General features: G+C 42.4%; 1 protein-coding gene across 1 annotated transcript in view; it reads right to left on the bottom strand.

Moving 5' to 3' along the window:
- LOC148365207 (protein unc-13 homolog B-like) overlaps nucleotides 1-24,713 on the bottom strand; it is a 111,848-nt gene that overhangs the window by 63,534 nt on the left and 23,601 nt on the right. The window contains exons 6-9 of the mRNA XM_088335695.1: nucleotides 22,157-22,233; nucleotides 22,005-22,062; nucleotides 16,990-17,179; nucleotides 416-622 (exon numbers count right to left, since the gene is read on the bottom strand). Of these exons, the coding sequence (XP_088191821.1) occupies nucleotides 416-622; nucleotides 16,990-17,179; nucleotides 22,005-22,062; nucleotides 22,157-22,233 (532 nt within the window). The remainder of the gene's footprint in view (nucleotides 1-415; nucleotides 623-16,989; nucleotides 17,180-22,004; nucleotides 22,063-22,156; nucleotides 22,234-24,713) is intronic.

Genomic DNA, 24,713 nt, shown 5'->3' with positions numbered 1-24,713 from the left:
TTTATTTCAATTACTTATTTTCTGATTTTTTTTCCTCTGTTCCTTTGAATATTATAAACTTTGTGTCATGATGAAACACTCAAACTCTACAAAGTTGAAACTTTCATGCCAATATTGTTCGTAATGACGCAATGTTCAATAAAAAATGTTTTTAAAAATGTAAGAACTTTTAAAAAAAAAAAAAAAAAGACATTGGCCCCCCTGCCAGACCAAAGAGGTACTACAACTCGCAGCGTCACAACAAAATTTTGTGCACTCCTATTTGGATTTAACGTACTGAGTAGTCAAAAAATCTCGTGACACAACAAATTGATTATCTAATTAGTGGCCAAGGCTTGTAATAATCAATTTCATCGATTAGTTCTCGAAACCCTACTTGTATCATCATTTTACATGGTTAGTCCAATTAAGGCACCTGCTGACAATCCTGGTGTTGTGGTTATCAATGTCTCTGATGGATGGCGCCACAGTGGGGTCCTTCACGTCAATGATGTCCGGTGCAGGGATCGTCGCTTGGTCCTGGTCCAGTGGGAGGTGAGGGTCTGACTCGGGTTTAGAAATGATCCGTGAACTGGTCAGGTTGAGGTTTTCCAGAGAGTTCGAGTGACTAACTTCAGCCGGACTGTTGGAAAGTGAGCATGAATTTAATATGTTGAACACTATAAGGCGTACCGTAGACCCCCGGGATATGGCGACCCTGCTTTAAGGTGTTTACATTTCTTAATTTGGAACAAGATGTTTTTTGGGGTGCCTCTTTGGGGTTTTCCCCCAATTATACAAATTATTAGTTGTATCCTTAGTACTGATGTGCGTATGACGAGTTACGTCTCTAAGATGCCTGTCTGCTATTGGACCACGTCATCTTAAATATTGGTCTGCTATTAGTTTGCGTTTTAGCATTATGAAAACGATGATATGCGATTGGCCGAACTCCCTCCCAAGATGTCTTTCTCTCTTTATTTGGTTCAAAATATTATGTAATAAACTAGTTTATTCGCGATAGGTCCCAAGGCTTGCAGTGATGCTAAAGGGAGAAGAAAAATTACGATAACCGTAGAAATGAAGCTTAGGATGATTATGAAATACGAAGTCATACAAATCAGACAAAAATTAAGAATAAGGATGAGATTAAAAAGAGTAAATGTCCTAAGGTCATGAAAATCCTTGAAAGTAAAAGTTCAAATAATTGATTGATATTTTTTATCAGCTGTCGCCGTCACTTCTGCATTCACCTGCAACTACACTTGACCAGCTAAAATCCGTAAAACAAAAGGTAAATTCAAAAATTAATAATTATTTACTAGTACATTTATTTATGATGTTATATAATCATACACATCGTATATTACACTAAAGTAGTACTTACTTTATACCCTTTTATTATTTTAATGTTTTTATCTGGTGTACCTGGGTTTGACTCCCTCGCTATACAGCAATTTAACTTCGCAATCCCCACCTCAGAAAGGATTCCTGTTGTATCCTGGGGGTCTAATGTATGAATATTTTCTGAATTATCAACCAGGAGCACATACAGGGAGATAAGTAGGTAGGACTGAGGACTTCTACTGATGGTTGAAGGAAAAGTTTTATTTCTTTTTACCCTAAGCTATGTTACTCAGTAAAAAAGCTGAGGAAATTCAAGTATCTTGGGGGTCCAGCAGGAAGTCTGGAGAAATTCTATACTAGGGGTGGGCAACCTGGTCTTTAAGGGCCACATTTCCTGCATGTTTTTGGAAGTTTCTACAAATTATCAGCTCGTTAGCATGCTGTCTAGAAGCCTGTTAACAATCCTAGTAATTCAATGCACCAGGATTGGAGCAGAGGAGGTCTGCCTGTTCGGCTGGAGGACCGGTTTTGCCTAGCGCTGTTATTGACGGACATCTCAAATTTCATCAGCTGACTTTGCTCTCCGCTGACAATTTTTGCATGTCCGGAGCAAATTTTTTAGAGGTGAAAGCGAGCAGACGTCTGCAAGGCTGCTTCGTGACAGCTAACGAGGAAAGTGGCGGTGATTTACTTTGTCTTGGCTGTGCTCCAAACAGCCTCTCCCAGTCATGAATCTATCTGGCCCGCTTCGATTCATATAAGAAATTGGTTGTAGCAGAAGAACGTTGTTCAGGCGGGCGAATTACACACACCTCGCTAATAAAAAAGATCCTCGGCCTTTCAGTCTCTGTCAAGAAAGCTATAAGGCTGTTACGTAGGTGCTATCTGCTCAGTTGGACACATATAGCCTTTTACTCAAATGTAAGTTAGCCTTTTTTTGGTTAATGAAAGAAACAATGGTTTCTTCCTTGATAAAATGACTACACCACATGCATGTTGCACTTTTTTGGAGTGACAACGTTGGTGTCCCAGCACGTCAAAGTCTCCTACCTCTCACACAGGACCCCAATAAGTTTTCCTACAGGGCAAACAACTCCACTGATGAAGCCATAAACACAGCACTTCACACTGCACCGAGCCACAAGGAGCATCAGAGGAGCATCATCCTGGAGATGCTGGTGAAGAAACTCTCCCACCTAGGGCTCTCCTCCTCCGTCTGCCGCTGATTTTTTGACTTTATTTCCAACCGCTCACAATCTTTGAAACTCAGCCATCCTAATGCTGAGCACTACTTACCCCCAAGCACTCTGCTGTTTACTTTCTACACCCATGACTGTTCAGCCACCCACCAAAAAGGCTAAATTTTCTGCCAGCCTCTTCTCTGTTGAAAATAAGGCAGCTAAAGGGAAGAGGGTGAAACACTTACAACAAGGTGTTTGAAGAATAAATTCATACTCTTCACCACCAAATCCAAGGAAGTCATACACGATTTCAGGAGGACAAACACAAACCCAGCTTCCTTGTCAATGGAGGCCCAGCAGTGGCTTCACTTCCTAAGAGTCTTCAGGAAAAACAACCTTGTCCTTCTATAGAGCCAAAGTGCATACAAAGACTAACAGGCGTATGGACAGTTTCCTGCCCAAAGCCAAAACCCACGAAACAATCTAACTGACTGAGATCTGGTCTTCAATTCTAGGTCATATATAGGTAAGGCTAATGTAAATACATACAAGGCATCTAAGAAAGTTGGGAAAGGATGGGAAGGAAACAAAAAGGAAAAGTCAAAGCAAGTATTAGAATGATGACAAGCACTAGCCTTGGAACGGTTTCTTCAGTCGGAAGCTTCTTAGGAGGCTCTGTGTTCTGCGGTGTAGCGACCCTTCCATCATCTTCACTTGGACTCACTTGTACCTGTGGTTCCTCTGGACATTCTGCAAGGGACACGATCTCTGAAGCGAGTCCCGTCTGCGGTGACTCAGCTAAGCTGTCGCAGCTCCCTGTTTTGGAAGTCCCGCTTAGACTTTCTGAGTCTCCTGAGCATTGGGAGAGTTTGTCCAGTTCCTCAGCGAGTTTCAGACTTTGTGGCTGCGGTTGAGTGGTGACCACAGGCTTGGCAGAATCCAAAGCTCCAAACATGGAACCAAGTTTCAAGCCAAAAACTGATGATGGTTCTTCCTTTCCTGGTGTGTTCTCATCCTGAAAAAGGCCGACTTTGAGACTTTTAAAACCAGAGAAGAGACTACCCTCATTCTGTGGGGGCAGAGAAGGTTTCTCTTCCACATTTGAGGACGAGAAGAAGGATCCAATTGATGATGTTCCATCAGACGCAACGGATAAAAAGCCAGATTTAGGTGCTGAAAGGTTTGTTTTTTCAAATGTGGTTTTTGTCTCAGGTACAGGCTCTTGGGGCTCAGAAGGAGAAGGTAATACTACTATGTCAGTAATCTCCACGTCATTTTCATCTTCCAATTTTTTAGAGGGTGAATTGAGGTCTTGTTCAATAGTAAAACTTTCCTCAACATCTTTCTTATCTGCATGTTCTACTTCTTCAACAGAACTCTTCTCAGGGATGAAGTCTTCTGCAGAGATAATAACTTCTTCAGTCTTAGCTGAAGGCTGAGGTTCATCAGGTTTGGTGACTTCAGGACCCTTAAATATACCAAGTATGTCTCCTTTGATGGATTCCGGGGCAATGCTACTTGGAAGACCAAAAAACGAGCTTTTTTGTGGTTGTTGTGTTTTTTGCTGTTGACGAGGAGCAGAAGAGCCGAAAAGAGAGCCTGATGAGCTTGAGAAGAATCCACCAACAGTGCTCTGTTTATTTGGTGTGCTTGGAGTGTTTGAAAACATGGATATAAAGCCTGAAAATGGAGTAGGCTCAGGGGGCTTCTGGGGGACTGGTGCCCTGGGCCCAGGCATTCTTGGTCTCCCCATCTGTGAAGAGCCTCTCATTGTCGGTGCTCCCATTCTTTGTACATGTGTGACAGGTGGTCTAGGTCTTGGTATAGGCTGAAGTGGAGGTAATTCAAGACCCACTGATGGGGTTTTATTGATCACTGCATCTGAATAGATGACCTCTGGTGGGTTTACTCCAATAACTTGGTAACCTGTTGAAGGTTTGTCAGGTTCAGTTTCCAGGTCTACTGCAGTGTGTGTCATTAGGGATTCTTTTGTGGTCACTAACACTTCTGAGGTTAAGAGCGAAATCCTTGGTTCCATAGAGGGCTCCTCTGATGTGTCTATAGTCGCTTCCTCCGATAATATAACACCCACATCATTCTGAAAATCTGATGATTCCTTGGTCATATCTGGGGCTTTTAGGTCTTCACGTGGGCTTGTGTCCAGCTCCTCCTTTTCGTGAGGTTTAACATCTTCGCTGGGTCTGGGTTCTATAGGTAGAGACTTATTCATTTCTAGGGATTTTAGGTCTTCACTTGAGGTTTGATTAATATGGACAACCTCATTTTCCGGTGGCTTTACATCTGCAACGGTTCTAGAATCCATCAGTTGAGATTCTTTTGTTTCTGAGGTTTTGTCGTCTTCACTTGGGCTAGGCTCTATTATTACAGACTTTTTGGATTCTTGAGCCTTTGGGTCTTCAGTTGAATCTGGATCCTTTTCTTCTGCTTTTACATCTTCACTGGGTCTGGGGTCAATTGGTAGTGACTCTTTAGTTTCTGAGGCTTTTATGTCTTCACTTTGACGAGGCTCTATTGTTAAAGAATCTTTTGCTTCTAGGGCTTTTAGGTCTTCACATGGGCTTTGGTCCATATGGACATCCTCGTCCTTTTCTTGTGGTTGTACATATTCACTAGGTTTAGGCTCTACCAGTAGACACTCTTTGATTTCTGAGTCTTTAAGGTCTTCACTTGGACTTCGATCCATATGGACAACCTCCTTCTTTTCTTGTGGTTTTATATTTTCACTAGGTCTAAGCTCTATCGTTAGGGAATCTCTCATTTCTGAGGCTTTTGGGTCTTTACTTGGGCTTTGATCCAGCTGGACAGTCTCCTGCTCTTCTTCTGGTTTTAAATTTTCGCTTGGGCTAGTCTCCATTTGGATAATCTCTTTTTTTTCTTGGGGTTTTACACTTTCACATTTACTACTTTCCTCCTTTGCCACACCAATTGATTGTGTATCTTTTTTGGACTCATCTGTGAAAGACATTCCAAACATCCCAAAGCCAGTTTTAGTTTTGCTACCATCAGAGCTCCCACCAAGAGAGAACACAGAAGAAACTTTGAAACTACCTTCTGGTTCAGATGTTTGATTCTGATTGCTTTGTCCGCCAAACAAGGAGAGAAGTCCTTTTCCAGAGGGTTCAGATGCTCGAAATCCTGTTGGTGCTGTTTGTCCTGTTAGCAGCGTTTTTGGGTCAGTCTGAGTCGGTCCAGTGGGTCCTCCAAACTTTGTGAAAAGGCCTGTACCTGGACTTTCCTTATTGGAAGAAATTTGGAGAATGTTGCCGAATAAAGCAGAACCAGCACTTGCTGGAGAAGGACCTCTTGGACTTGGCCCCTGCTGGGGTGCAGCTCCACCAAACATAGAAAACAAGCCTTTTCCTGGAGGTTCTTTAGTTGAAGGACCTCTTGGTGGTACACTTCCAGCAGTTGGTCCTCTTGGTCCGCTTGGATGAGTACTGGAGCCACCAAACATTGAGAATAAGGTTTTTCCTTGCAATTCTGGTGTGGAGGAAGAAGGGGGTGGTCCTTTAGTTGCAGTGGTGGCTGGAATATTTGACCCACCAAACATAGAAAGCAAACCTTTTGCTTGTGATTCTTGTGCAGATGAAGAATGTGATGGTCCTTTGGGTCCAGGGAATGTTGGGACATTTGACCCGCCAAACATTGACAGTAATCCTTTTCCTTGTGGTTCTTGGGAAGTTGAAGAAGTTCTTTGTCCCTTGGATTCAGGGGATGCTGGGACATTTGACCCGCCGAACATTGACAGTAGTCCTTTCCCTTGTGGTTCTTGTGAAGTTGAAAAAGTTCCCAGTCCCTTGGATTCGGGGGATGCTGGGATTTGTGGCCCACCAAACATTGACAATAATCCTTTCCCTGGTGGTTCACTTGGGTTTGACTGAACTGTTTTCGTTTCAGGGGATGTGAACTCCTTTGATCCCCCAAGCATTGAGAGTAGACTTTTTTCTTTGGCCTCTGTGGACTGTGGTACTGATTCTTTGGTTTCAGATACCGGCACACTGGACCCACCAAACGTTGAGAGTAAACCAGAATCAGTTGGATCTTTGGTAGTTGAGCCAGGAAGAATACCTTCAAGGATTGGCATTCCTGACTGGGAAGTAGTCTGCTCTGGACTTGGTTTTTGTGGTTCATTGGGCAGTTGATCAAGCTTGGCTCCTGGACCTCCTTCTTTGGTAGCTTCTTCTACAGACTTTATTTGAGAATCAGCTAGAGGAGTTTCATTCTCCATCTTTTCATCAAGTTGACGGACTTTTTCACAAGGTTTTTCAGCCATTTTTGACTCTGTTTGTTCATCAGGTAGTACAATTTCTGAAGTAGTCATTTGGTCCTCATTTGGAGGTTCTGCGTTTTTTTCAGGCTTGTGGCCTACTGCCGTGAGGTCACTAGCAGGTTTATCCTCTTCCAAATGTTTGATTGGTTCTTCGATTGGTGGTTCACAACCGACATTGCTTTCAGCCTTTGGATCAGGCTCTGAGATTAACCTTTCAACAAGGGAGTGTTCCAGTCCTTGGTTCAGCTCCTTTTCATTCAATTCAGGTTTTGTAGTTTGTACTAAACTTTTGGGTAAACGTTCAGTGGTCTCTGCAACAATGACATTGGATTTATCACACAGGGATAAATCTTCGCTTGAAGGTTCATTATCCTTTGGACACTCTGAAGGTAAACTTTCATTGATGCTGAACTCTTTGGGCTCATCTTCGGTCAACTCGTCTTCTGGGGAACTTGCAGCTGAGACGAATATGTGGGGTAGTCTGACATATGGTCGGGGCCCAATTGGATCAATCGGTTGATCAACCGGCGACATATCTGGAGTATTAATGCCAATATAAATTGTTCTGGGAAGACTTACTTTATCGGGGTCACCTTCAGGAGTGAGATCAGGGGGTTTTGTGCCGGGTTCTTCCGGCATAACTTTAGATAAAGCTTCAGACAATTTTAGTGAGTGTTCAACTCTTGTGTCTTCACTATGAGGGATTGTGGTGTTGTTTGATTCAGATTTAGGTACACTTGGTTTTTGGAGTCTTTGGGCCAACCGAAGCGCGTCACAGGATGATGATGTCACAGATGGTGTATGGTTGGAGCTACTGGTTTTGAAATCTTTGTGATGAGATTCAGAAACAGGTGATGGTAGTGGAGGCAATACTTTTTCCGGCGTTGTTTGCTTGGATACTTTACTGTCTATGGACTGAAGGTTCATATCAGGGGAGCTTGCAACATAGTCACCAGTCACTATTGTAATCTGAGACTGTTGGTCTAAATTTTGAGACCTTGTTATCGTAGGATGTGTTGTTGGTTTAGTTGGTTGCCCAGTGACACTGCCATCTGAACCCAAATCACTGAATATCGACATCAAGCCTTTGACAGAAGGGCATCCCGCGTTAGTTGCTTCCTGTCTTTTGAGTTCTGGCTTAATACTTTTTTCGCCTAGGCAATCAAGTCCAAAACTTTGTTCCCTTGTGTGGTTTAAAGATTCTTGCCTTGAGGTTAAGGACTTGGAGTCAAGCGTGGCAAAACCTGGAACAATCTGTGTAGAACTTGAAGTTGAAAGTACTTTTGGTTGTTGACTTTGCTGCACAGTGAATTGGTATTGTTTTGAGTCAGGCTGTCTGCTTGTTTCTTGTCTTTGGAACTCTGGCTTTATACTTTGTAGACTTTGGCGATCAGGTCTAAAACTTTGTTCCCTTATATGCTTTAGAGGTTCTGGCCTTGCAGTCACAGACTGTGAGACAAGTGCCGGAAAACGGGGTAAAGTCTGAGTAGAACTTGAAGTTGAAAGTACTTTCAGTTCTTGACTTTGGTGCACAGTGATAGGGTATTGTTTTGAGTCAGGTGACGATTTTAAATCTAAAGACACCGAGTTGTTGATAGTTTCTAGAACATGTTGTTTCTGGTTAAAATACTGACTTCCTGTGACATTTAGTTTGGGGTTTTCTTTAAAAGGACCCACAGTCGGCTGTTGATTGAGTGTTTGGGTTTTCATGGGAACACTGGGATCTTTTCTTGACCTATTTCTTTCAAGACAATTTTTTGTTGTACCGGCCTGGTTATACATGTTATTGGAGTCTTTGTTGTCTAGCGTCAGTTGACTACCAGGTTTTGACAATGAACACATTCTACTTCCTGGAAGGTTAATCATTGGTTGAGAAGCTAAAGTGAGATGAGGCAAGTATTTATAGATTTTTTGAGTTGTGTACGCTGTTCCATAGTCCTGTTCCTGATAAAGGCTAGTTGGATACATATTGGGTGAGGAAAGATCATCAGCATATTGACCATCACTGTCAGTGGTCTTGCTTTGAGTTTCCACAGTCAGGTCCTCTAAACCCTGCGACAACTTCTTTAGAATTCGCCTGCTGGTTTTCTCTCTATTTGCAGATTCTTTTTTAGTGAAATTTATAGGCAGCCCATCTTCTAGATCAGTGTAACTACAAGAAATATATGTTGTGCTTCCAGTGTCTTTGGTAGAGAAGTTCATGGGTTTGGTTGCTTGCTCCACATGGTTGTATTTGGAGGACAAAGGCATGCTGGAATGGCAGTTAGAGACTGGGCTGTGGAAAGTCTCTTTTAGTTCAGGCAGGGAAACCCGTCTCTGCTGAGGTATTTTCTGATATGTTGGTTCTAATTCGACCACAAGTGGTAGGCCACTAGAGTTTTTCCTGGCCATTGCTCGTGCACTTGGTTTGTTAATGAGTGAAACAGCTTCATGAAGTTCTGAGGACTCTGCAGTTTTTACACTGACAACTGTCTTTGATGACATATCTAGTGGACGTCCAGTGGTGGAATTTACGGAAGTGTTTGGTGAATACTTTATGCAAGGTGGGAAAGGTTTTTGACTCTCGGGTTCCTGACACTGAATCCAATCAAACGATTCTGGAGAGGAAATGTCTTTAATCAGCGCAACGCCAACAGAATTACTTCGAGCCATTTGGCGCTCGGTAGGTTTTTCTTTAGTTAATGGGATTCCTTTTGTCAGAGTATCGTCCATTCGCAGATCAGGTACCATCTTAAAACCGAATGGTTTTGAAGACATGTCGAGCACAGCCTTGATGGAATTGGCCGGTGCTGATAGTAGTTCAGAGGATTTATCAGTAGTTTTTGACTGAACCCAGTGCTGTGGTCTTTGAAAATCCTCTCTCTTAGGTTCCCGGTTTTGGTAAGTATCAAAATGGGGAGGATGTCCTGAGACCGCTGTTACTTCTCGATATGACAGGTCCAGAGACTCTCGATGACATAGACTTGACTGTTTTTTGTAGTTTTCACATGGATCAAAATCGTGAGGATGTTCTGAGACCTCTGCTACTTTTCTGTATGACAAGTCTAAAGACACTTGATGACTTAGATTGCTGTTTTTTCTCTCTGGACTGACTGGTTTCTTCTTTGTCAGAGCCAGTGCTTCAACTGGCTGGCCTGGAACTTTTGAAACCGTTTTGTCTTCTTTTGGAATCTTACAAGTCATGTCTTGTATGGATTTGACTGAATTTGCAGATACTGTAGACTGGTTTTCAAGAGACATATATGAAGAAGATGTCAAAGAGCTTCTTTTCGGGTTGATGTGAATCTGGTGTCCCAGACAGTTAGTATCTAATGACCCCTTTAGTTGCCTGAATTCGTAGTCTGTTTGCTGTGCACCAATGCGGACTTGCTTTTGAGTAGATATTTTTCGAGGTGAGGAAAATCCAGATAACATTGACTCACCCTGGGTAAGGCAATCCACTGGATTTGACTCTTTTATATGCAAAATTGATTGAGTTGTGGTCTTTGCAGACATATCATGTACAGCTTTAAACAAGTTTGCAGGTGTACTCATCTGGGTTTTGTTAGAAGATGCTAAGGTTGCTCTTCTATGGTCAACATAAGTCTGCTGTGACCAAGAGTTAGTCACTAAGGATGGTTGAGTTTGCATCGGTTCTTCAATATGAACTGGTTGAGGACCCAGACACATTTGAGGAGAACATGCTATGGATTGTATTGAGACAGGTTTTTCCTCCTTTTCTTTGATAAGATTTACAGCCACATTACCAGTCCAAACAATGTTCTCCTCCGATTCCTTACATCTCTTCAACTTGTGTTTAGAAAAGTCAACAACCTCCGTTTTTTGTTTCAAAGACTCCGTTTGGAGATTTTTTTCAGCTGCATTCTTGTTCTCATTACTAGAGATGGAAAAATCCAAGAGTTTGTTGCCTGACTGGGTGCCAACGTTCTGAGTTTTCTTATAAAGTCCGGCTTCATCACTTGTGCAAGGGTTCACAATGTGTAACTGAGGAGCTTTCACAACAGGAACTGGAGGATTGGTAGATGTTTGGCTGAAATTCCCGACCCCAGAAATTGCAGCCTTGGTGTTTTTTAGTGGTTCCCTGGGCTTGTCTGCCTGAGATGGCTGCCTTGATAGCTGAGGTCTTTGTGGAGTGGTCGAGACAGCGGTTGGTATTTTTAATGGAGGAGGTGAAGGGCAAGGGGTAACATTTTGAATGGTTTCAGATATCTTAGATGCTAATGGTGTTTGAGGAAGGGTCTTGGTGACGTTTGTGGACAGCTTGCCAGAGGACACAGTTGTTGCAGAGGGAAGTGGATGAGCTCTATTCACATCAGTATCAAATGACTTGGACATGTTTCCTGCTGAAACTGCTGATCCTGTTTTTTGTAAGGATTGGGAAACCGCTACATCATCCACAAGTCCAACCCTGATTTCAGGAATTTGGGGAGGTTTCTTAGGAGATGTTGACCTGTTACATCTTGGGGGAGGTGGGCTTGGGTTCTGTACACCTTGATTCATCCAGTATGGTCCCCTGTGAGCCGCTTTACTAGAGTTTACTCTTAGATCGGTGGGTTTCAATAGTGGCTCGTAGTTGCCTTGAAGGTTTGCATCTGTTCCCAATGTGATCTTTTTTAGTTTATACACAGTGAAGTCCACAGGGACTTCCGATTGTGAGGACAGGGACTCCTGAAACATCTGAGAGAAACTTTCCATGTTCAAATTCATGATTTTTTCACCTTTGCGTAGAGCTGAGGTGAAATCCTGCGGAGCATTCAGGAGCTCTGATTTGCTGTGCACTTGTTCTGGAATCCAATGAGTTGTTTCTCTTGGGCAGAGGGGGATTTTAAATCCACACAAGGTTATATTTTCCTTATCTTTCTGGGTCAGAATGTTTGCGATGTTTTCGGTGATGTTACCGAGCGTCTCAAGGTCTTCCGGAGCAGCGCAAGCATACAGATGTTTTCCAGCTCTGTCAGTTAAAAGTGAATATATGAAGTCTCCATTGGTGTACACGTAATAGCCACAGTCCCCAGCTTCGGCTGGCCACCAGAGTCCTTGCTCCAACAGTGACAACCACTGTTGATACCATTCCGGGTCCTCCAAAAAAAGTTCTTCATCACTAAGAATAGAAGTTCCAGCTGACCTACTGAAATCCACAGCACCACAAGTTAGGTCCATCGGACCTTTTTTGGTTGCAAGCCGTTTCAAAAATTCTGTCGCTGATTTCAAACTAAAGTCGTCAGCAGTCGCATCTCTGAAAGCTGCTGCTTTCTCCACTACACTGGTGACATCCACAAAGGATTGACACCGGTTCATTCTACGCCTTGGCTTTTCACTGGACAGGTTTAAAACACTGCTTTTTGTTATCCAGGATTGGGCCCCCCTGCCAAGTTCATCCAGGTGGTCGCAGCTGGACCATGGCATCTTGGTCCTGCATGTCATATCAAACAAAACCAGGTCTTCATCTGGTTCCAAGAAGCGATTTCGACTCTCAAAGATTTGGGCACCAGGATCCTTCCATGGGTGTGAAGGAACGTTAAAATGGGCAATTTCTTTCGGACTCAGGCCCGAGCCACCCTGCCACTGGGCTACCCCGCCTCCACCGATCAAAGGTGCTCGGCATTCCTGGTAGACTTCGTGTGCTTGAGTGGCAAGCGCCTCGGCAAGTGCGTAGTCATTGAGTTGCTGCCACAAAAGTGCCTCGATGAGACACTGGTGCTCATAGAGCTCCGGCAGAATCACGCCGTGCTCTGTGAAATTGTACAAAAGATCTTTGTAGCCGTACTCTCCGGCTGTTCCGTACAAAAGACGCTCAATCTCCTCAAGGTAACGTTGCGTTGGTGACACGGTGGGGACTTTATGAATCACTGGCGGAACCTTTTCTGTACAGTTGAGCCCTACTGAATCTAGAACAGAAGATGTGACTGCTACTGCAACTGAAGACTTATCTTCCTTAGTCCTAGGCAACAAACGGTTTAGAGGGCGTTTTTCTGGTTCATTTGCAGAAGCGGTTTTGTCACTTGGGGCGGTTTTAAAAATTCCAGAAAAAAGACCAGGGGATATGTTACTTGCACTGGAGGATTTTGCGTCGCCCTTTATCAGGCTGGAATCTTTTGAGGAGGAATCCTCATTAGCACTGAACAGACCTGAGAGAAAGCCTTTTTGATCTTTGGAATCTTTTTCTCCTGCCACATCTGGTGCAGAAAACCCTTCGACTGGTTTTGTCCTCTGAATCTGGGGGCGTCCTTGTGCTTGCTGTTTTTTATGGCTTTCCTGGTCAATTGCAAAGGATGTTTGCTCTGACATTTTGTTGAGCTTTCCAGAAATTATACCACCTGATTCAGATGCAGCTTGACTTTGACCAGGCATACCGCCCTCGGTTTTGTGGACAAGGTGTTCTTGAGTCTCACCAGAGGCAAGCTTTAAAAAGCTAGAAAGTAAACCTCCACCTTGACTGGGCAGTTCACTTTCAGGTATTTGTGTTTTTTTTCCCAACATTTGCTGCTGCGGTGTTGGATTCAACAACCCAGACAGGAATCCACCCTGTTGACTAGCTGGCCCTGCTTTTGGCTGAGATCCAGCAGTGGTTGCTTTAGCACCTTCTTGAAGCCCTTCCTGAGGTTTTGGTGGTTGTGTTGGATTATCAGTAGTTAATTTACTCAACAAACCTGAGAAAATTCCTCCCTGTTGCGGCTCAGCCACAGCAGGTTGTTGAGGTATCTGGCTTTGTCGTTGTAGTGGCTGCCGGTTTGAAGGATTCATAGCTGGTTTCTGCTGATGCTGACTTTGAGTCAGAGGACTTGATGAAAATAGACCAGACAAGAAACCTCCTTGTTGGTTAGGAAGTTGCTGTGTTTGCTTAGGAGCTGTGGTCTCTGTTTTCTGTTGATTTTGTTGACCCCCCGAGGAAGTGGAAGTTGGCGGCACTCCTGCCTCTGTAATTTTGCCCAAAAATCCAGTGAGCAGACCCGCAGGACTACTTGGGGTCTGCTGTGGTGGAATTTGGCTTTGCCTGTGTAAATTTGGTCTGACACCCGGTTGTTGAGATCGTCCCGGTGTGGCACCTTGTTGATGGCTCGGTGAACTTCCACGGACCGGGTCTTGGTTTCCCATTCCAAAAAGGCCAGAGAGGAAACTTCCTTGCTGAGGAGTTGAGGAGTGCGGTTGAGATGTTGCAGGGGTGGGCTCTACGATCTTATTCAAAAACCCGGACAAAAAATTACCTGATTGCTGATTATCTGATTGAGGACCTGGAGTTGCTGATTTCTCTTTTGGTGTTGTCGCTGAGGCTTTTGGTAGTAGTTTTTGTTGATGATCTGGTTGTGTTTCCATTTGCTGGTCTAGCTTGTCAGCGGAGGAAGCTTTCATGGAAGCAGTGACCATTTTACCTTTCTCAGCTGGTGACGGACTTTCCCCTTGATTCATTTTTGTGGTTTCATCTGTTTTGAACTCCTGATTAGGCTGAATAACAGAGTCTGTGGCTTTCTTTAAGAGCCCTGACAATAGTCCACCAATCGGGGGTTGCGCACTAGGAGTTTGTCCCTGACCAGGTACTTGGCTGGATTGGCTTTGTGGCCCTGTTGCAGGTGGCTGGTTTGCAGGAGCCGAAATGTTGTCAGAAGTAAATTTGAAGAATCCAGATAAGAGACCAGTTGAGGGTTGAGTTTGAGGACTCTGTGCTTCAGATGAAGATGGAGACATCGAGGAGAATACCCCTGAAAGCAAACCTACTTGTTGAGGCTGACTGTTCTCTCCTTGGCTTTGTTTGGACTCTTCTTTCGGACCGGGTTTCATCAACCCTGACAAAAACCCTTGAGGTTGTTGAGTGTCAGGTGGTTGATCCTTAGTCTGCACATCACTCTGGTCTTTGTTGACTGACAATGTTCTCCCTGCAGATTCCTCAGTGTGTTGTTCTGTTAGGCCGCTAGGTTTGGTGACAGTAACACTGGGAGTTACCGGAGCCTTTGCGGTTTCCTTAGCGGGTTCACTTGGAGTCACTTTAAACAGATTTGAAAACCAACCGGTTTCAGTATTTCCTTTTGGGTTGCTTTCAAGCAGTGCTGCACGAGTTGGTGAAGGGGATTTTGTGGAATTTGGGGACAGACTCCTTGACTGCACACTGGTGTCCTCCCCTGTGGCAAATTTAAGAAATCCAGAAATCACCCCTCCATCAGGTTTTGTTTGGTTTGTGGTTGGAGGATCTTCAGTGGAGAAGAAGGGGATCTTGAGTTTACCACCTAAAAAAGATTCCTCTGTTTGTTTAGGGCTTGTTGGTTTAGAGTTTTCAGGGGGATTTGTGGATATCAAACTGGAGAGAGATTTTCTAAAAGGGCTAAATAAGCCTGTATCTTCTGCCTTTGATTCAGCTTTGGCTTCTGGTAGCGAGGCAATTGTTTGGTGGGTATCGGTTATTTCACCGGAAGATTCTGTCTCTGGAAGAAGCTCAACCGAGCCACTACCTGTGTCAGGAAGGAGCTCAACCGAGCCACTTCCTGTGTCAGGAAGGAGCTCAACCGAGCCACTTCCTATTTCCGAATGGAGCTCAATGGATCCGGTTCCAGAATCTGGTCTGGATTGTGCGTTTGAACAGTTGTTAAGATTTGGGACCGAGTTTTCCGGATCATGACTAGTTATCTCTGGGCTAGGTTGTTGTGACACTTGGGGTGAAGGTTCTCTTGATGGTGGTGTGCTGGAATTGTAAAACAATCTCATAGGACTAAACCTCCCCAGCACAGATTCTAACCCAGAAGTAGACTGGTTATCATCTTGCACCCCTGTACTATCAGACGTTTGGATAGCTTCTGCTGGTCGAGTTGAGTCTAAGGATTGGAAAGGCATTAGAGACTGCAGTGAAAACTTCTTTTCGGTGGGGGGCTCCTGGGAAGCAGGGGGAACGATGGCTACTGGGGGGGACGTGCCGCTGGTTTTGGGAATGAAAGAAAGCAGCTTGGAGATGCCGGACTCGGCCTTGGAGAACACTTTAGAAGAGGATGGGTCAGTGGATGTGAGCTCCGAGGTTTCCTTGACATCAGGGCTACTTTTTGGGTTAATGGATAGCAATTTGAAGAAACCGGAATCAGGATCGGGTGTTTTGGGATCCTCTGGAGCATTTGGTTCAGAGACAGTTTTAGACCCTGTAATAGTACTTAACAAAGATGTCATGATGTTTTTAACACCTACTTTTTCTTCCGGTTTCATTTTCTCGGGTTCAAAGTCCACGGATTTCACTTCCTCAGTCTTACAGACCTCGGGTAGGACAACGGGAAGTGACGGAAGTTTTCTCCTTACTGGTTTCTGCTGGGATTCATAGCTGTTGAGTTCCTCCTCTTTTACCGCCAAATAATGCGAAACCGAGTTGACCAAACACTTCAGTTCGTCCATCGGGTTGATGTAATCCTCACAAGGTTCATCATCTGGCAACAAGCTGGGGTCTGGTCCAATTCCAGACCCTTCAAGCATAGGCCCATACCTATTGGCATATTCATACGACTCATACTCATATGTGACATCGCCCTCAGCAAAAATCAAGTCCTCAAGTTCCTCATCCGAACCGAAGGAGTACTGCATTTCGTCGGAACCCACAGATCCAAATTCGGTTCTGATCATGGCCTCTTCCCGGGCCGCTTCCTCCTCACGGAACGCTGCGTAGCTGTCCTCCAACGCGGTCTTGGCCCACAGCCTGGTCTTAAAGAGCAAACCTTCCCGATCCACATGCTTTTGGAGTCCTTTTAGGGACGGGATGATGTCGATCTCAGGAGGGGATAACTCATCCTCGAAGCTGCCAGCTTCTCGGTATACTAAGCGGACCTCCCTGGTGCCAAACCCAGGCGGCCGCTCTTGCGGCTCAAGGGAGTCACACTCTACAGTCTGGTAGAACCTGCTGATTCTGGACACTTTTGGTTTTGGCGCATCTGAGAGATGATAGATAATGCTCTTGTCTTCGTCCTCCCACATCTTCTGCTCTTGGTCTAAGTAGTCATCCAGGATTCCCGAGTCTGGGACTTTGAATGCCCCTTCCCAATCTTCCACACCCATACCCGAGTCCACCGGGACTATTCTTACGCCGTGCCTGCTGTTTGATTGCCTGAGCATGAGCGCAAAGGAAAAGAAAAAGTGCCACAGAAATGAAAGATGATGCAAAGAAAAAGTTGAAAAGACAGATCGGTACCAAAGAAAGACACAAAACAAGCCTTCGGCCCTTGTGCTTACCTGGAACTCCGCAGGTTCTCAATTTCAAAGCTGTGAATTGAGTCCGAGTCCAGTCTCTCCCGCTGGGCCCGGCTCCCGATGGGGTACTGGTGGGCTGACGAATTGGGCTGCGAAGCGTTGTGGTAGCGACGAGGCAAAATTCGGACTCCGGATTCACTCTCGTCGTTTGCGCTGTCTTGGTCGTCGAACGCTGTAGTCGGACGAAACATCAACGAGTTGAAATCATATTGAGTTTATTTAGAAATAGAGTATGGACAGTAGACCCCCAAGATACGTAGACCCCGCCTTACAAAGTTTTCACTTTACGGTGTGGAATAAGATGTTTTTTGGACCCTCTTTAACACATTTTTCCCACTTTGCATGCCCAAAAAACGTACATATTCCCACATTGCGATGTCCATGAGTGTGACGCGTTACAACTTTCAAATACCTCTCTGCTATTGGTTAATGTCACAAGATCATGGTGTGTGGTTGCAGCAACTACCTTCCCACAATTCCTTTCTGTCTTTTCAGTTCAGTATATTTTGTGCTTTTTTTAAGACTTTGCAAATTAGTGTAATACAAATCTGTGTTTTATGTGATGAATTCATTTACTATTGGTCCAAAGGCTTGCAGTGATGCTAAAGGTAGGAGCAAAATACGATAACCATGAAACAAAGCATGCGATTATCAAAAGGGCACACGATTCGATGCAAATGCAAATCCGTAACCAATTGACAATCCGACTAGCAGTAAAAATAAGGGCGGATTCTCCCCAACTGGAAGTTTGAACATAAGTTTCATCTTAAATCCCCTGTTAACTTCTCCATCCCCCTTTGGCATCCATCAGCTACACCGCCTGGCCAGCTCAAGTCACGTCACACTAAAGATGAATCAAATGTAATTTTTGCCTTAAATCTATTTATGATGTTTTTTTAAATCATATACATGCATATTACTCGTACCTAGTATTTATAATGTACTATTTTGTCATCTAAGTGTTTTCATCTGGGGTTGTTGGGGTACAGAACCTATTAACTAATTATCAAAGGTTTTTACATTTTCATGTCGTATCTCAGTGGTCTACTGGATTCATGTTTTTTAAGCTCATCTTTGAATAATTTGTAAATCAACCCAACAGGATTCTGTTTCAAGCATCTGACTTCTAAGAAAGATTTAAATTTGAGAAATGCTTCCCTCTAGTGGTATAAATGTACATTGCCATTCCATACTTAATATAGGACTAGAATTCTTACTTCTAAAACGTTGCCGATTCTATAAACTATTACCTACAAAACGTTATTCGAAACCCTAATTCAATCAACTCAAAGTGTTTTATTTTCCTTTTCCAAAATCTTAACCTGGAAAACATCATGTATACCTGAACCTTTTTTTCTTGGAACCGTAACCCCAATAAAATAGTCGCCATCATGGCTGACCCAAACCTCCATGAGGCCTAAGCAAATTCGAATTGGGGGCCCCTAACTTATTCATTTGCATAAGTACTAGAACTAATTCCGTGTTCTAATTCAGGAGTGAGCAACAATTTGAAGTTGGGAGTCGCATTGAGTTAAAAATGTAGCCAAGGGGCCAAACTTGGAGAAAGGTTTTTTTCATTTATGAATAAATATACATTCATTTACATCTTATGTTTTTTAAATAGAGTAGTCTCATCAAATAATTTTTGATAAGCAAAATAATATATTATGTCCCTGTTTTAAGCACTTCATTTGACATTTAGTTTGAAGTATTACTGTGTTTGTATTTTTTTATTCTATTTTTTTAGTAAATTGTGGAGACACATTTTTGTCTAGGTTCTGTAGTTTTTTGGGAGTATTACTATAGTTTTGTATTTGTAGTATTTTGCTGTATTTGGTGAAGTGTTTCAGTAGTAGTGTTTTCTTAGTTATTCTGTAGTATTTTTGTTGTATATCCGTAGTATTTTTATAGTATTACACTAGTTTTATTATTTTTGTAGTATTGCTGTAGTATTCTTGTTTAGTATTTTGTAATATTTCTGTAGCATTCTTGTTGTACAGAATTACTATAGTTTTTTTGTTGTATTTCCATAGTCCAGTTTTTGTCGTTTTGCTTTAGTTGTATTTTGCAGTATTCCTGTAGTATAACTGCTCTACTTGTTTTTCTGTAATCATATGTCTTTAACATTTTTGTAATACTACTGTAGTTGCATTTTTTTAAATGAAAAAAAAAACTAATATATATATATATATATATATATATATATATATATATATATTTATTTGATAAAGTTAACCGCTCATGGGGCCCCCAAGTGGTCGCGGGGACCTAAGCAGCCGCTTAGCTCACTTATGGTCTGGTCGTAGTTCGAATCCCTAAAGCTTTTTTAAACCTCATTTGATTTTTTTACGTACATTGCCGCTCAGTCCATCCAAAATAAGTCCAGTTGCCTGATGGCCAGCCAGGAAAAAAAAAGAACAAGAAATGTCACTCAGAAAAATAAAGACTAAAAAGGATGAAGATGATAATGAAAATGAAGAAGAAATGATAATACTGGCTCCAAACAGGGAGCAAGAAAAGATAGGTGCGCTCATGATGTGAAAATATGTCAGATCTAAACATCATACAAGTGCTCCAACACATACTTTTGGGGAAAAAAAAAAACCATCACCAAGGGCGTTACCAAAGGGGAGGGAGATGTGGGCCGTTACCAAAGGGGGGGAAGATGTGGGCACTGCCCACGCACGGACACGTTCTGCCCACCTAAAGAATGTAGTGGTGAGGGCAGTCTTAATAATGACAAACAAAAGGAAAACAGAAGAAAAACATATTAAAACAATAAAAGAGAAGTAAAAAATAAAACATAAGGGAAAAAGACGAAAACATAAAAAAGCAAGAAAAAAGTAAAAAGGTAGGGGAAAAAGAGACAAAAGAAAAAAGGAAAAAGAGAAAAAAGAAAACATTTGGGAAAAAATAAGAAAATAAAGAAAAAAAATATTAACGAGCTAGGGAAAAAACAGAGGAAGAAAAATAAAATAAAAAAGTTAAATGGAGAAAAAAAATAAGAAAAAAGTGGGAAAAAAGTAAAAAGCTCAGGGGGAGAAACAAATGAAGGAAAAGGGGAAAGGAAAAAAGAAAAAAAAGGAAAAAAAGAAAGGTTTTAGGGGGGTCCCTTTATTCAGTATATCAATAATGTAATATTCACACCTTTTTATAATCTATTATTCTACTAAATCATAATAACAATACTTTATTAACAACTTTTTTTATATACTAAGCAACTTTAAACTGGAATCCCTGCATGACACAACAAAATGTCTATAAAATATTGACTTCTCAGTGCAACAAATAAACTATAAAAAACGAGGTTAAACTACACATTTAATAAACGCACATCCCCGTAAAACACTGGTAACAGTGCTGCTAGAGGTAATAAGAATTGTGACATGTCCAACACTAAAACATTCTTAAAACAAACTCTGTGTACTTGCCAGAATTGAGAAGCCTGCCCAGTCACAACATTCTGAGTCATGTGACTCATTATGACCAGACTCTCTCTCCAGTGCCTCATGCACATTTCGAAGAGGTAGAAGTCACAAGTGACCAAGGTGAGCTGCTATTTCTTTAAAAAAAAATCAAAATATATTTGGGGCAGCACGGCGGCGCAGTGGTTAGCGCGTGTGCGGCACAGTTCTAAGGTCTTGGGAACCTCCTGTGTGGGTTCAAATCCAGCTACCGGACTTCCTGTGCGGGCACTCTGGTTTCCTCCCACATTTCAAAAACATGCATTTCAGGTGGATTGGCCGGTCCAAATTGTCCCTAGGTGTGAATGAGCGAGCAAGTCGTCTGTCCCTGTGTGCCCTGCGATTGGCTGGCAACCAGTTCAAGGTGTCCCCTGCCCACTGCCCGATGATTGCTGGGATGGGCTCCAGCACCCCCGCGACCCTATTGAGGATAAGCGGTGCAGCTAATGAGATGAGATGAGATGAAAATATATTTGTAGAAAAAACACGAATGCTTGATACTCCTATTTAAGTTTTTTGAAGAGGTGAAGTGGAGACAAAACCAATTTGTGCTACTACTTCTAAAGACAATTGAAAATATTCTAATGAGCAGTTCTAATACTTAAAATAACTACTTAAGTTTTATTAATACATGACTTGCACACATTTTGAAGAGGTAGAGAGGAGACACAACACAGTTGGGTTACTCCTTGTATATAAAATCAAAGTATATTACAATGAGGATTATAATTGCTTAGAATTACTACTTAAGTTTTGTGACTCGATGTCACACACATTATGAAAAGGTTAAGAGGAGACATGAACAAGTCGTGTTACTACTTTGACAGAAAATCCATAATTATTCTGAGAAACATAAATGCTTAGAATAGCCTAAGAATCCAGATCCATGCAACTAATCAAGACTTGCTTCGGTGCCTCACTCACATGATAAAGAGGTTGAGAGGAGACACGACCAAGTTGTGCTACTACTTCTGGAGAAAATCCAAATCTATTCTAATTAGGAACATAAATTATTAGAATAGATCCATGACACTGATAACGGCCGAGCGCTCCTATGTCACTCATATTACGAAGAGGTAATGAGGAGACAAAACCAAACTTTATTACTAATATCAAAGAAAACCAAAATGTATTTTAATGAGGATCATAAACGCTGAGAATTAAAACTTCAGTTTTGTGAGTAGATTCCTCGCACACATTATGAATAGGTTGAGAGGAGACACGACCAAGTTGTGCCACGACTTTGACAAAAAAATCCAAATCTATTTTTTAATAAGGAACATTAATTATTTGAATCATTCTAGTTTCGGCTGATTGAGTATTACAGCGTGGCTAATAGTCACTCATGATAGGCCCTTTCTATTCAATCTGGCTGATCACTGCGACATGATATTTACCCAGTAGCAATTCGATAACTTTCACCGAGATATAATCTTGCGGCCCTACTCGAATCATTCTTTCACAACACCTGAATGAGTTATTATATACATGAATATAAAGTATGAAAATAAATATCATAATTTGTATACTCACAGCATTGCGAAGGCACAGACGTCAGCCCTCTCCTGTGAAAGGCGTCGTCGTGTTGATACTAATACCAACAAGTCAGAATGGATATTTGAGAAGTGCATTGACTGACATTTGCCAGTAGAGGGCAGCATGGAGTGCATCAATGGGAAACTCACGTCCTGCTGGTCCATGTCCATGTTGTTGATGCGATCCAGTTTGCGAGTCCAATATTGAGCTTCGTCATCTGGAATGTCTGCAACAAGAAATATTCAGTATTACTAATATACACATGAGCAAAACATATTATGACTAGACAATTCATGAAGAAATTGTGACAGTTGGGCTGGGCTGTGCATGTAGTAGATAGCACGTACTCTTTAGCATGTATTGGTTAGCATAGAGTCGTTTGCATGTAGTTGTAAGCATCTACAAGTCAGCATGTGGTCATCAGCATGTACTCGCCTGCATGTAGCCGTTAGCATGTAGTCGTTAGCATCTACAAGTCAGCATGTAGCTGTTAGAAGGTAGTTTTTAGCATGTATCTGTTAGCATAAAGTCGTTAGCATGTAGTTGTTAGCATAGAGTCGTTAACATATAGCTGTTAGCATCTACTCGTCAGCATGTAGTCGTCAACATGTACTCGTCCACATGTATTCGTTAGCATGTAGTTGTTAATATCTACCCGTCAGCATGTAGCTGTTAGCATGTAGTCGTTAGCATGTATTGTTAGCATAGAGTCGTTTGCATGTAGTTGTAAGCATCTACAAGTCAGCATTTGGTCATCAGCATGTACTCGCCTGCATGTAGCCATTAGCATGTAGTTGATAATATCTGCCCGTCAGCAAGTAGCCGTTAGAATGTAGTCGTTAGCATCTACAAGTCAGCATGTAGCGGTTGGCATGTAGCCTTTAGCACGTATCTGTTAGCATAAAGTCGTTAGCATGTAGTTGTTAGCATAGAGTCGTTAACATATAGCTGTTAGCATCTACTCGCCAGCATGTAGTCGTCAACATGTACTCGTCCACATGTAGTCGTTAGCATGTAGTTGTTAATATCTACCCGTCAGCATGTAGCTGTTATCATGTAGTCGTTAGCATGTATTGGTTAGCATAGAGTCGTAAGCATGTAGTTGTTAGCATCTACAAGTCAGCATGTAGTCATCAGCATGTACTTGCCCGCATGTAGCCATTAGCATGCAGTTGATGATATCTACCCGTCGGCATGTGGCTGTTAGAATGTAGTTGTTGGCATGTATTGGTTAGCATAGAGTCATTAGCATGTAGTTGTTAATATCTACAAGTCAGCATGTAGCTGTTAGCATGTAGTTGTTAGCATGTATTGGTGGGCATAGAGTCGTTAGCATGCAGTTGTTAGCATCTACGAGCCAGCATGTAGTCATCAGCATTTACTTGTCCGCATGTAGCCTTTAGCATGTAGTTGTTAGCATGTAGTCGTTAGCATCTACTTAAAGCATCCACTCATTAGCATGTAGTCGTTAACATCTACCCATCAGCATGTAGCTGTTAGCATGTAGTCGTTAGCATGTATGGGTTAGCATAGAGTCGTTAGCATGTAGTTGTTAATATCTACAAGTCAGCATGTAGCTGTTAGCATGTAGTCGTTAGCATGTATTGGTGGGCTAGAGTCGTTTGCATATAGTTGTTACTATCTACGAGTCAGCATGTAGTCATCAGCATGTACTAGTCCGCATGTAGCCGTTAGCATGTAGTCGTTAGCATCTACTTAAAGCCATCTAAACGTTAGCATGTAGTCGTTAATATCTACCCGTCAGCATGTAGCTGTTAGCATGTAGTCTTTAGCATGTATCTGTTAGCATAGAGTCGTTAGCATGTAGTTGTAAGCATTTACTCGTCAGCATGTAGTCATCAACATGTTCTCCTCCGCATGTAGTCGTTAGCATTTAGTTGTTAATATCTACAAGTCAGCATGTAGTTGATAGCATGGAGTCGTTAGCATCTACTTAAAGCCATCCACTCATTAGCATGTAGTCGTTAACATCTACCCATCAGCATGTAGCTGTTAGCATGTAGTCGTTAGCATGTATTGGTGGGCATAGAGTCCATAGTGCATAGTTGAGACTATCTACGAGTCAGCATGTAGTCATCAGCATGTACTAGTCCGCATGTAGGCGTTAGCAAGTAGTTGTTAGCATGCAGTCGTTAGCATCTACTTAAAGCCATCTAAACGTTAGCATGTAGTCGTTAATATCTACCCGTCAGCATGTACTAGTCCGCATGTAGCCGTTAGCAAGTAGTTGTTAGCATAGAGTCGTTAGCATGTAGTTGTACGCATCTACTCGTCAGCATATAGTCACCAACATGTTCTCGGCCGCATGTAGTCGTTAACATGTAGTTGTTAATATCTACAAGTCAGCATTAAGTTGTCAGCATGTATTGGTAGCATAGAGTCGTTACCATAGTTGTTAGCATCTATTAGTCAGCATGTAATCGTCAGCATGTACTCGTCCGCATGTAGTCGATAGCATGTAGTTGTAAGTCTGTAGTCGTAAGCATCTACTAAAAGGCATCTATTCGTCAGCATGTAGTCATTTCTGCTGGAAATGTGAATTTCCCTTCGGGGATGAACAAAGTATCTATCTATCTATCTATTTATATCAACCCGTCAGCATGTAACTGTTAGCATGTAGCTGTTATCACGTAGTCTTTAGCATGTAGTTGTTGGCATCTATTAGTTAGCATGTAGTGGTTAGCA

Source organism: Urocampus carinirostris, chromosome 5 (assembly GCF_059441175.1).
Source record: "Urocampus carinirostris isolate Australia breed hairy pipefish chromosome 5, RoL_Ucar_1.0, whole genome shotgun sequence".
Lineage (NCBI taxonomy): Eukaryota > Metazoa > Chordata > Actinopteri > Syngnathiformes > Syngnathidae > Urocampus > Urocampus carinirostris.
Note: the sequence above shows the minus strand (reverse complement) of the source record. Positions and strands in the feature narration are given on the sequence as shown.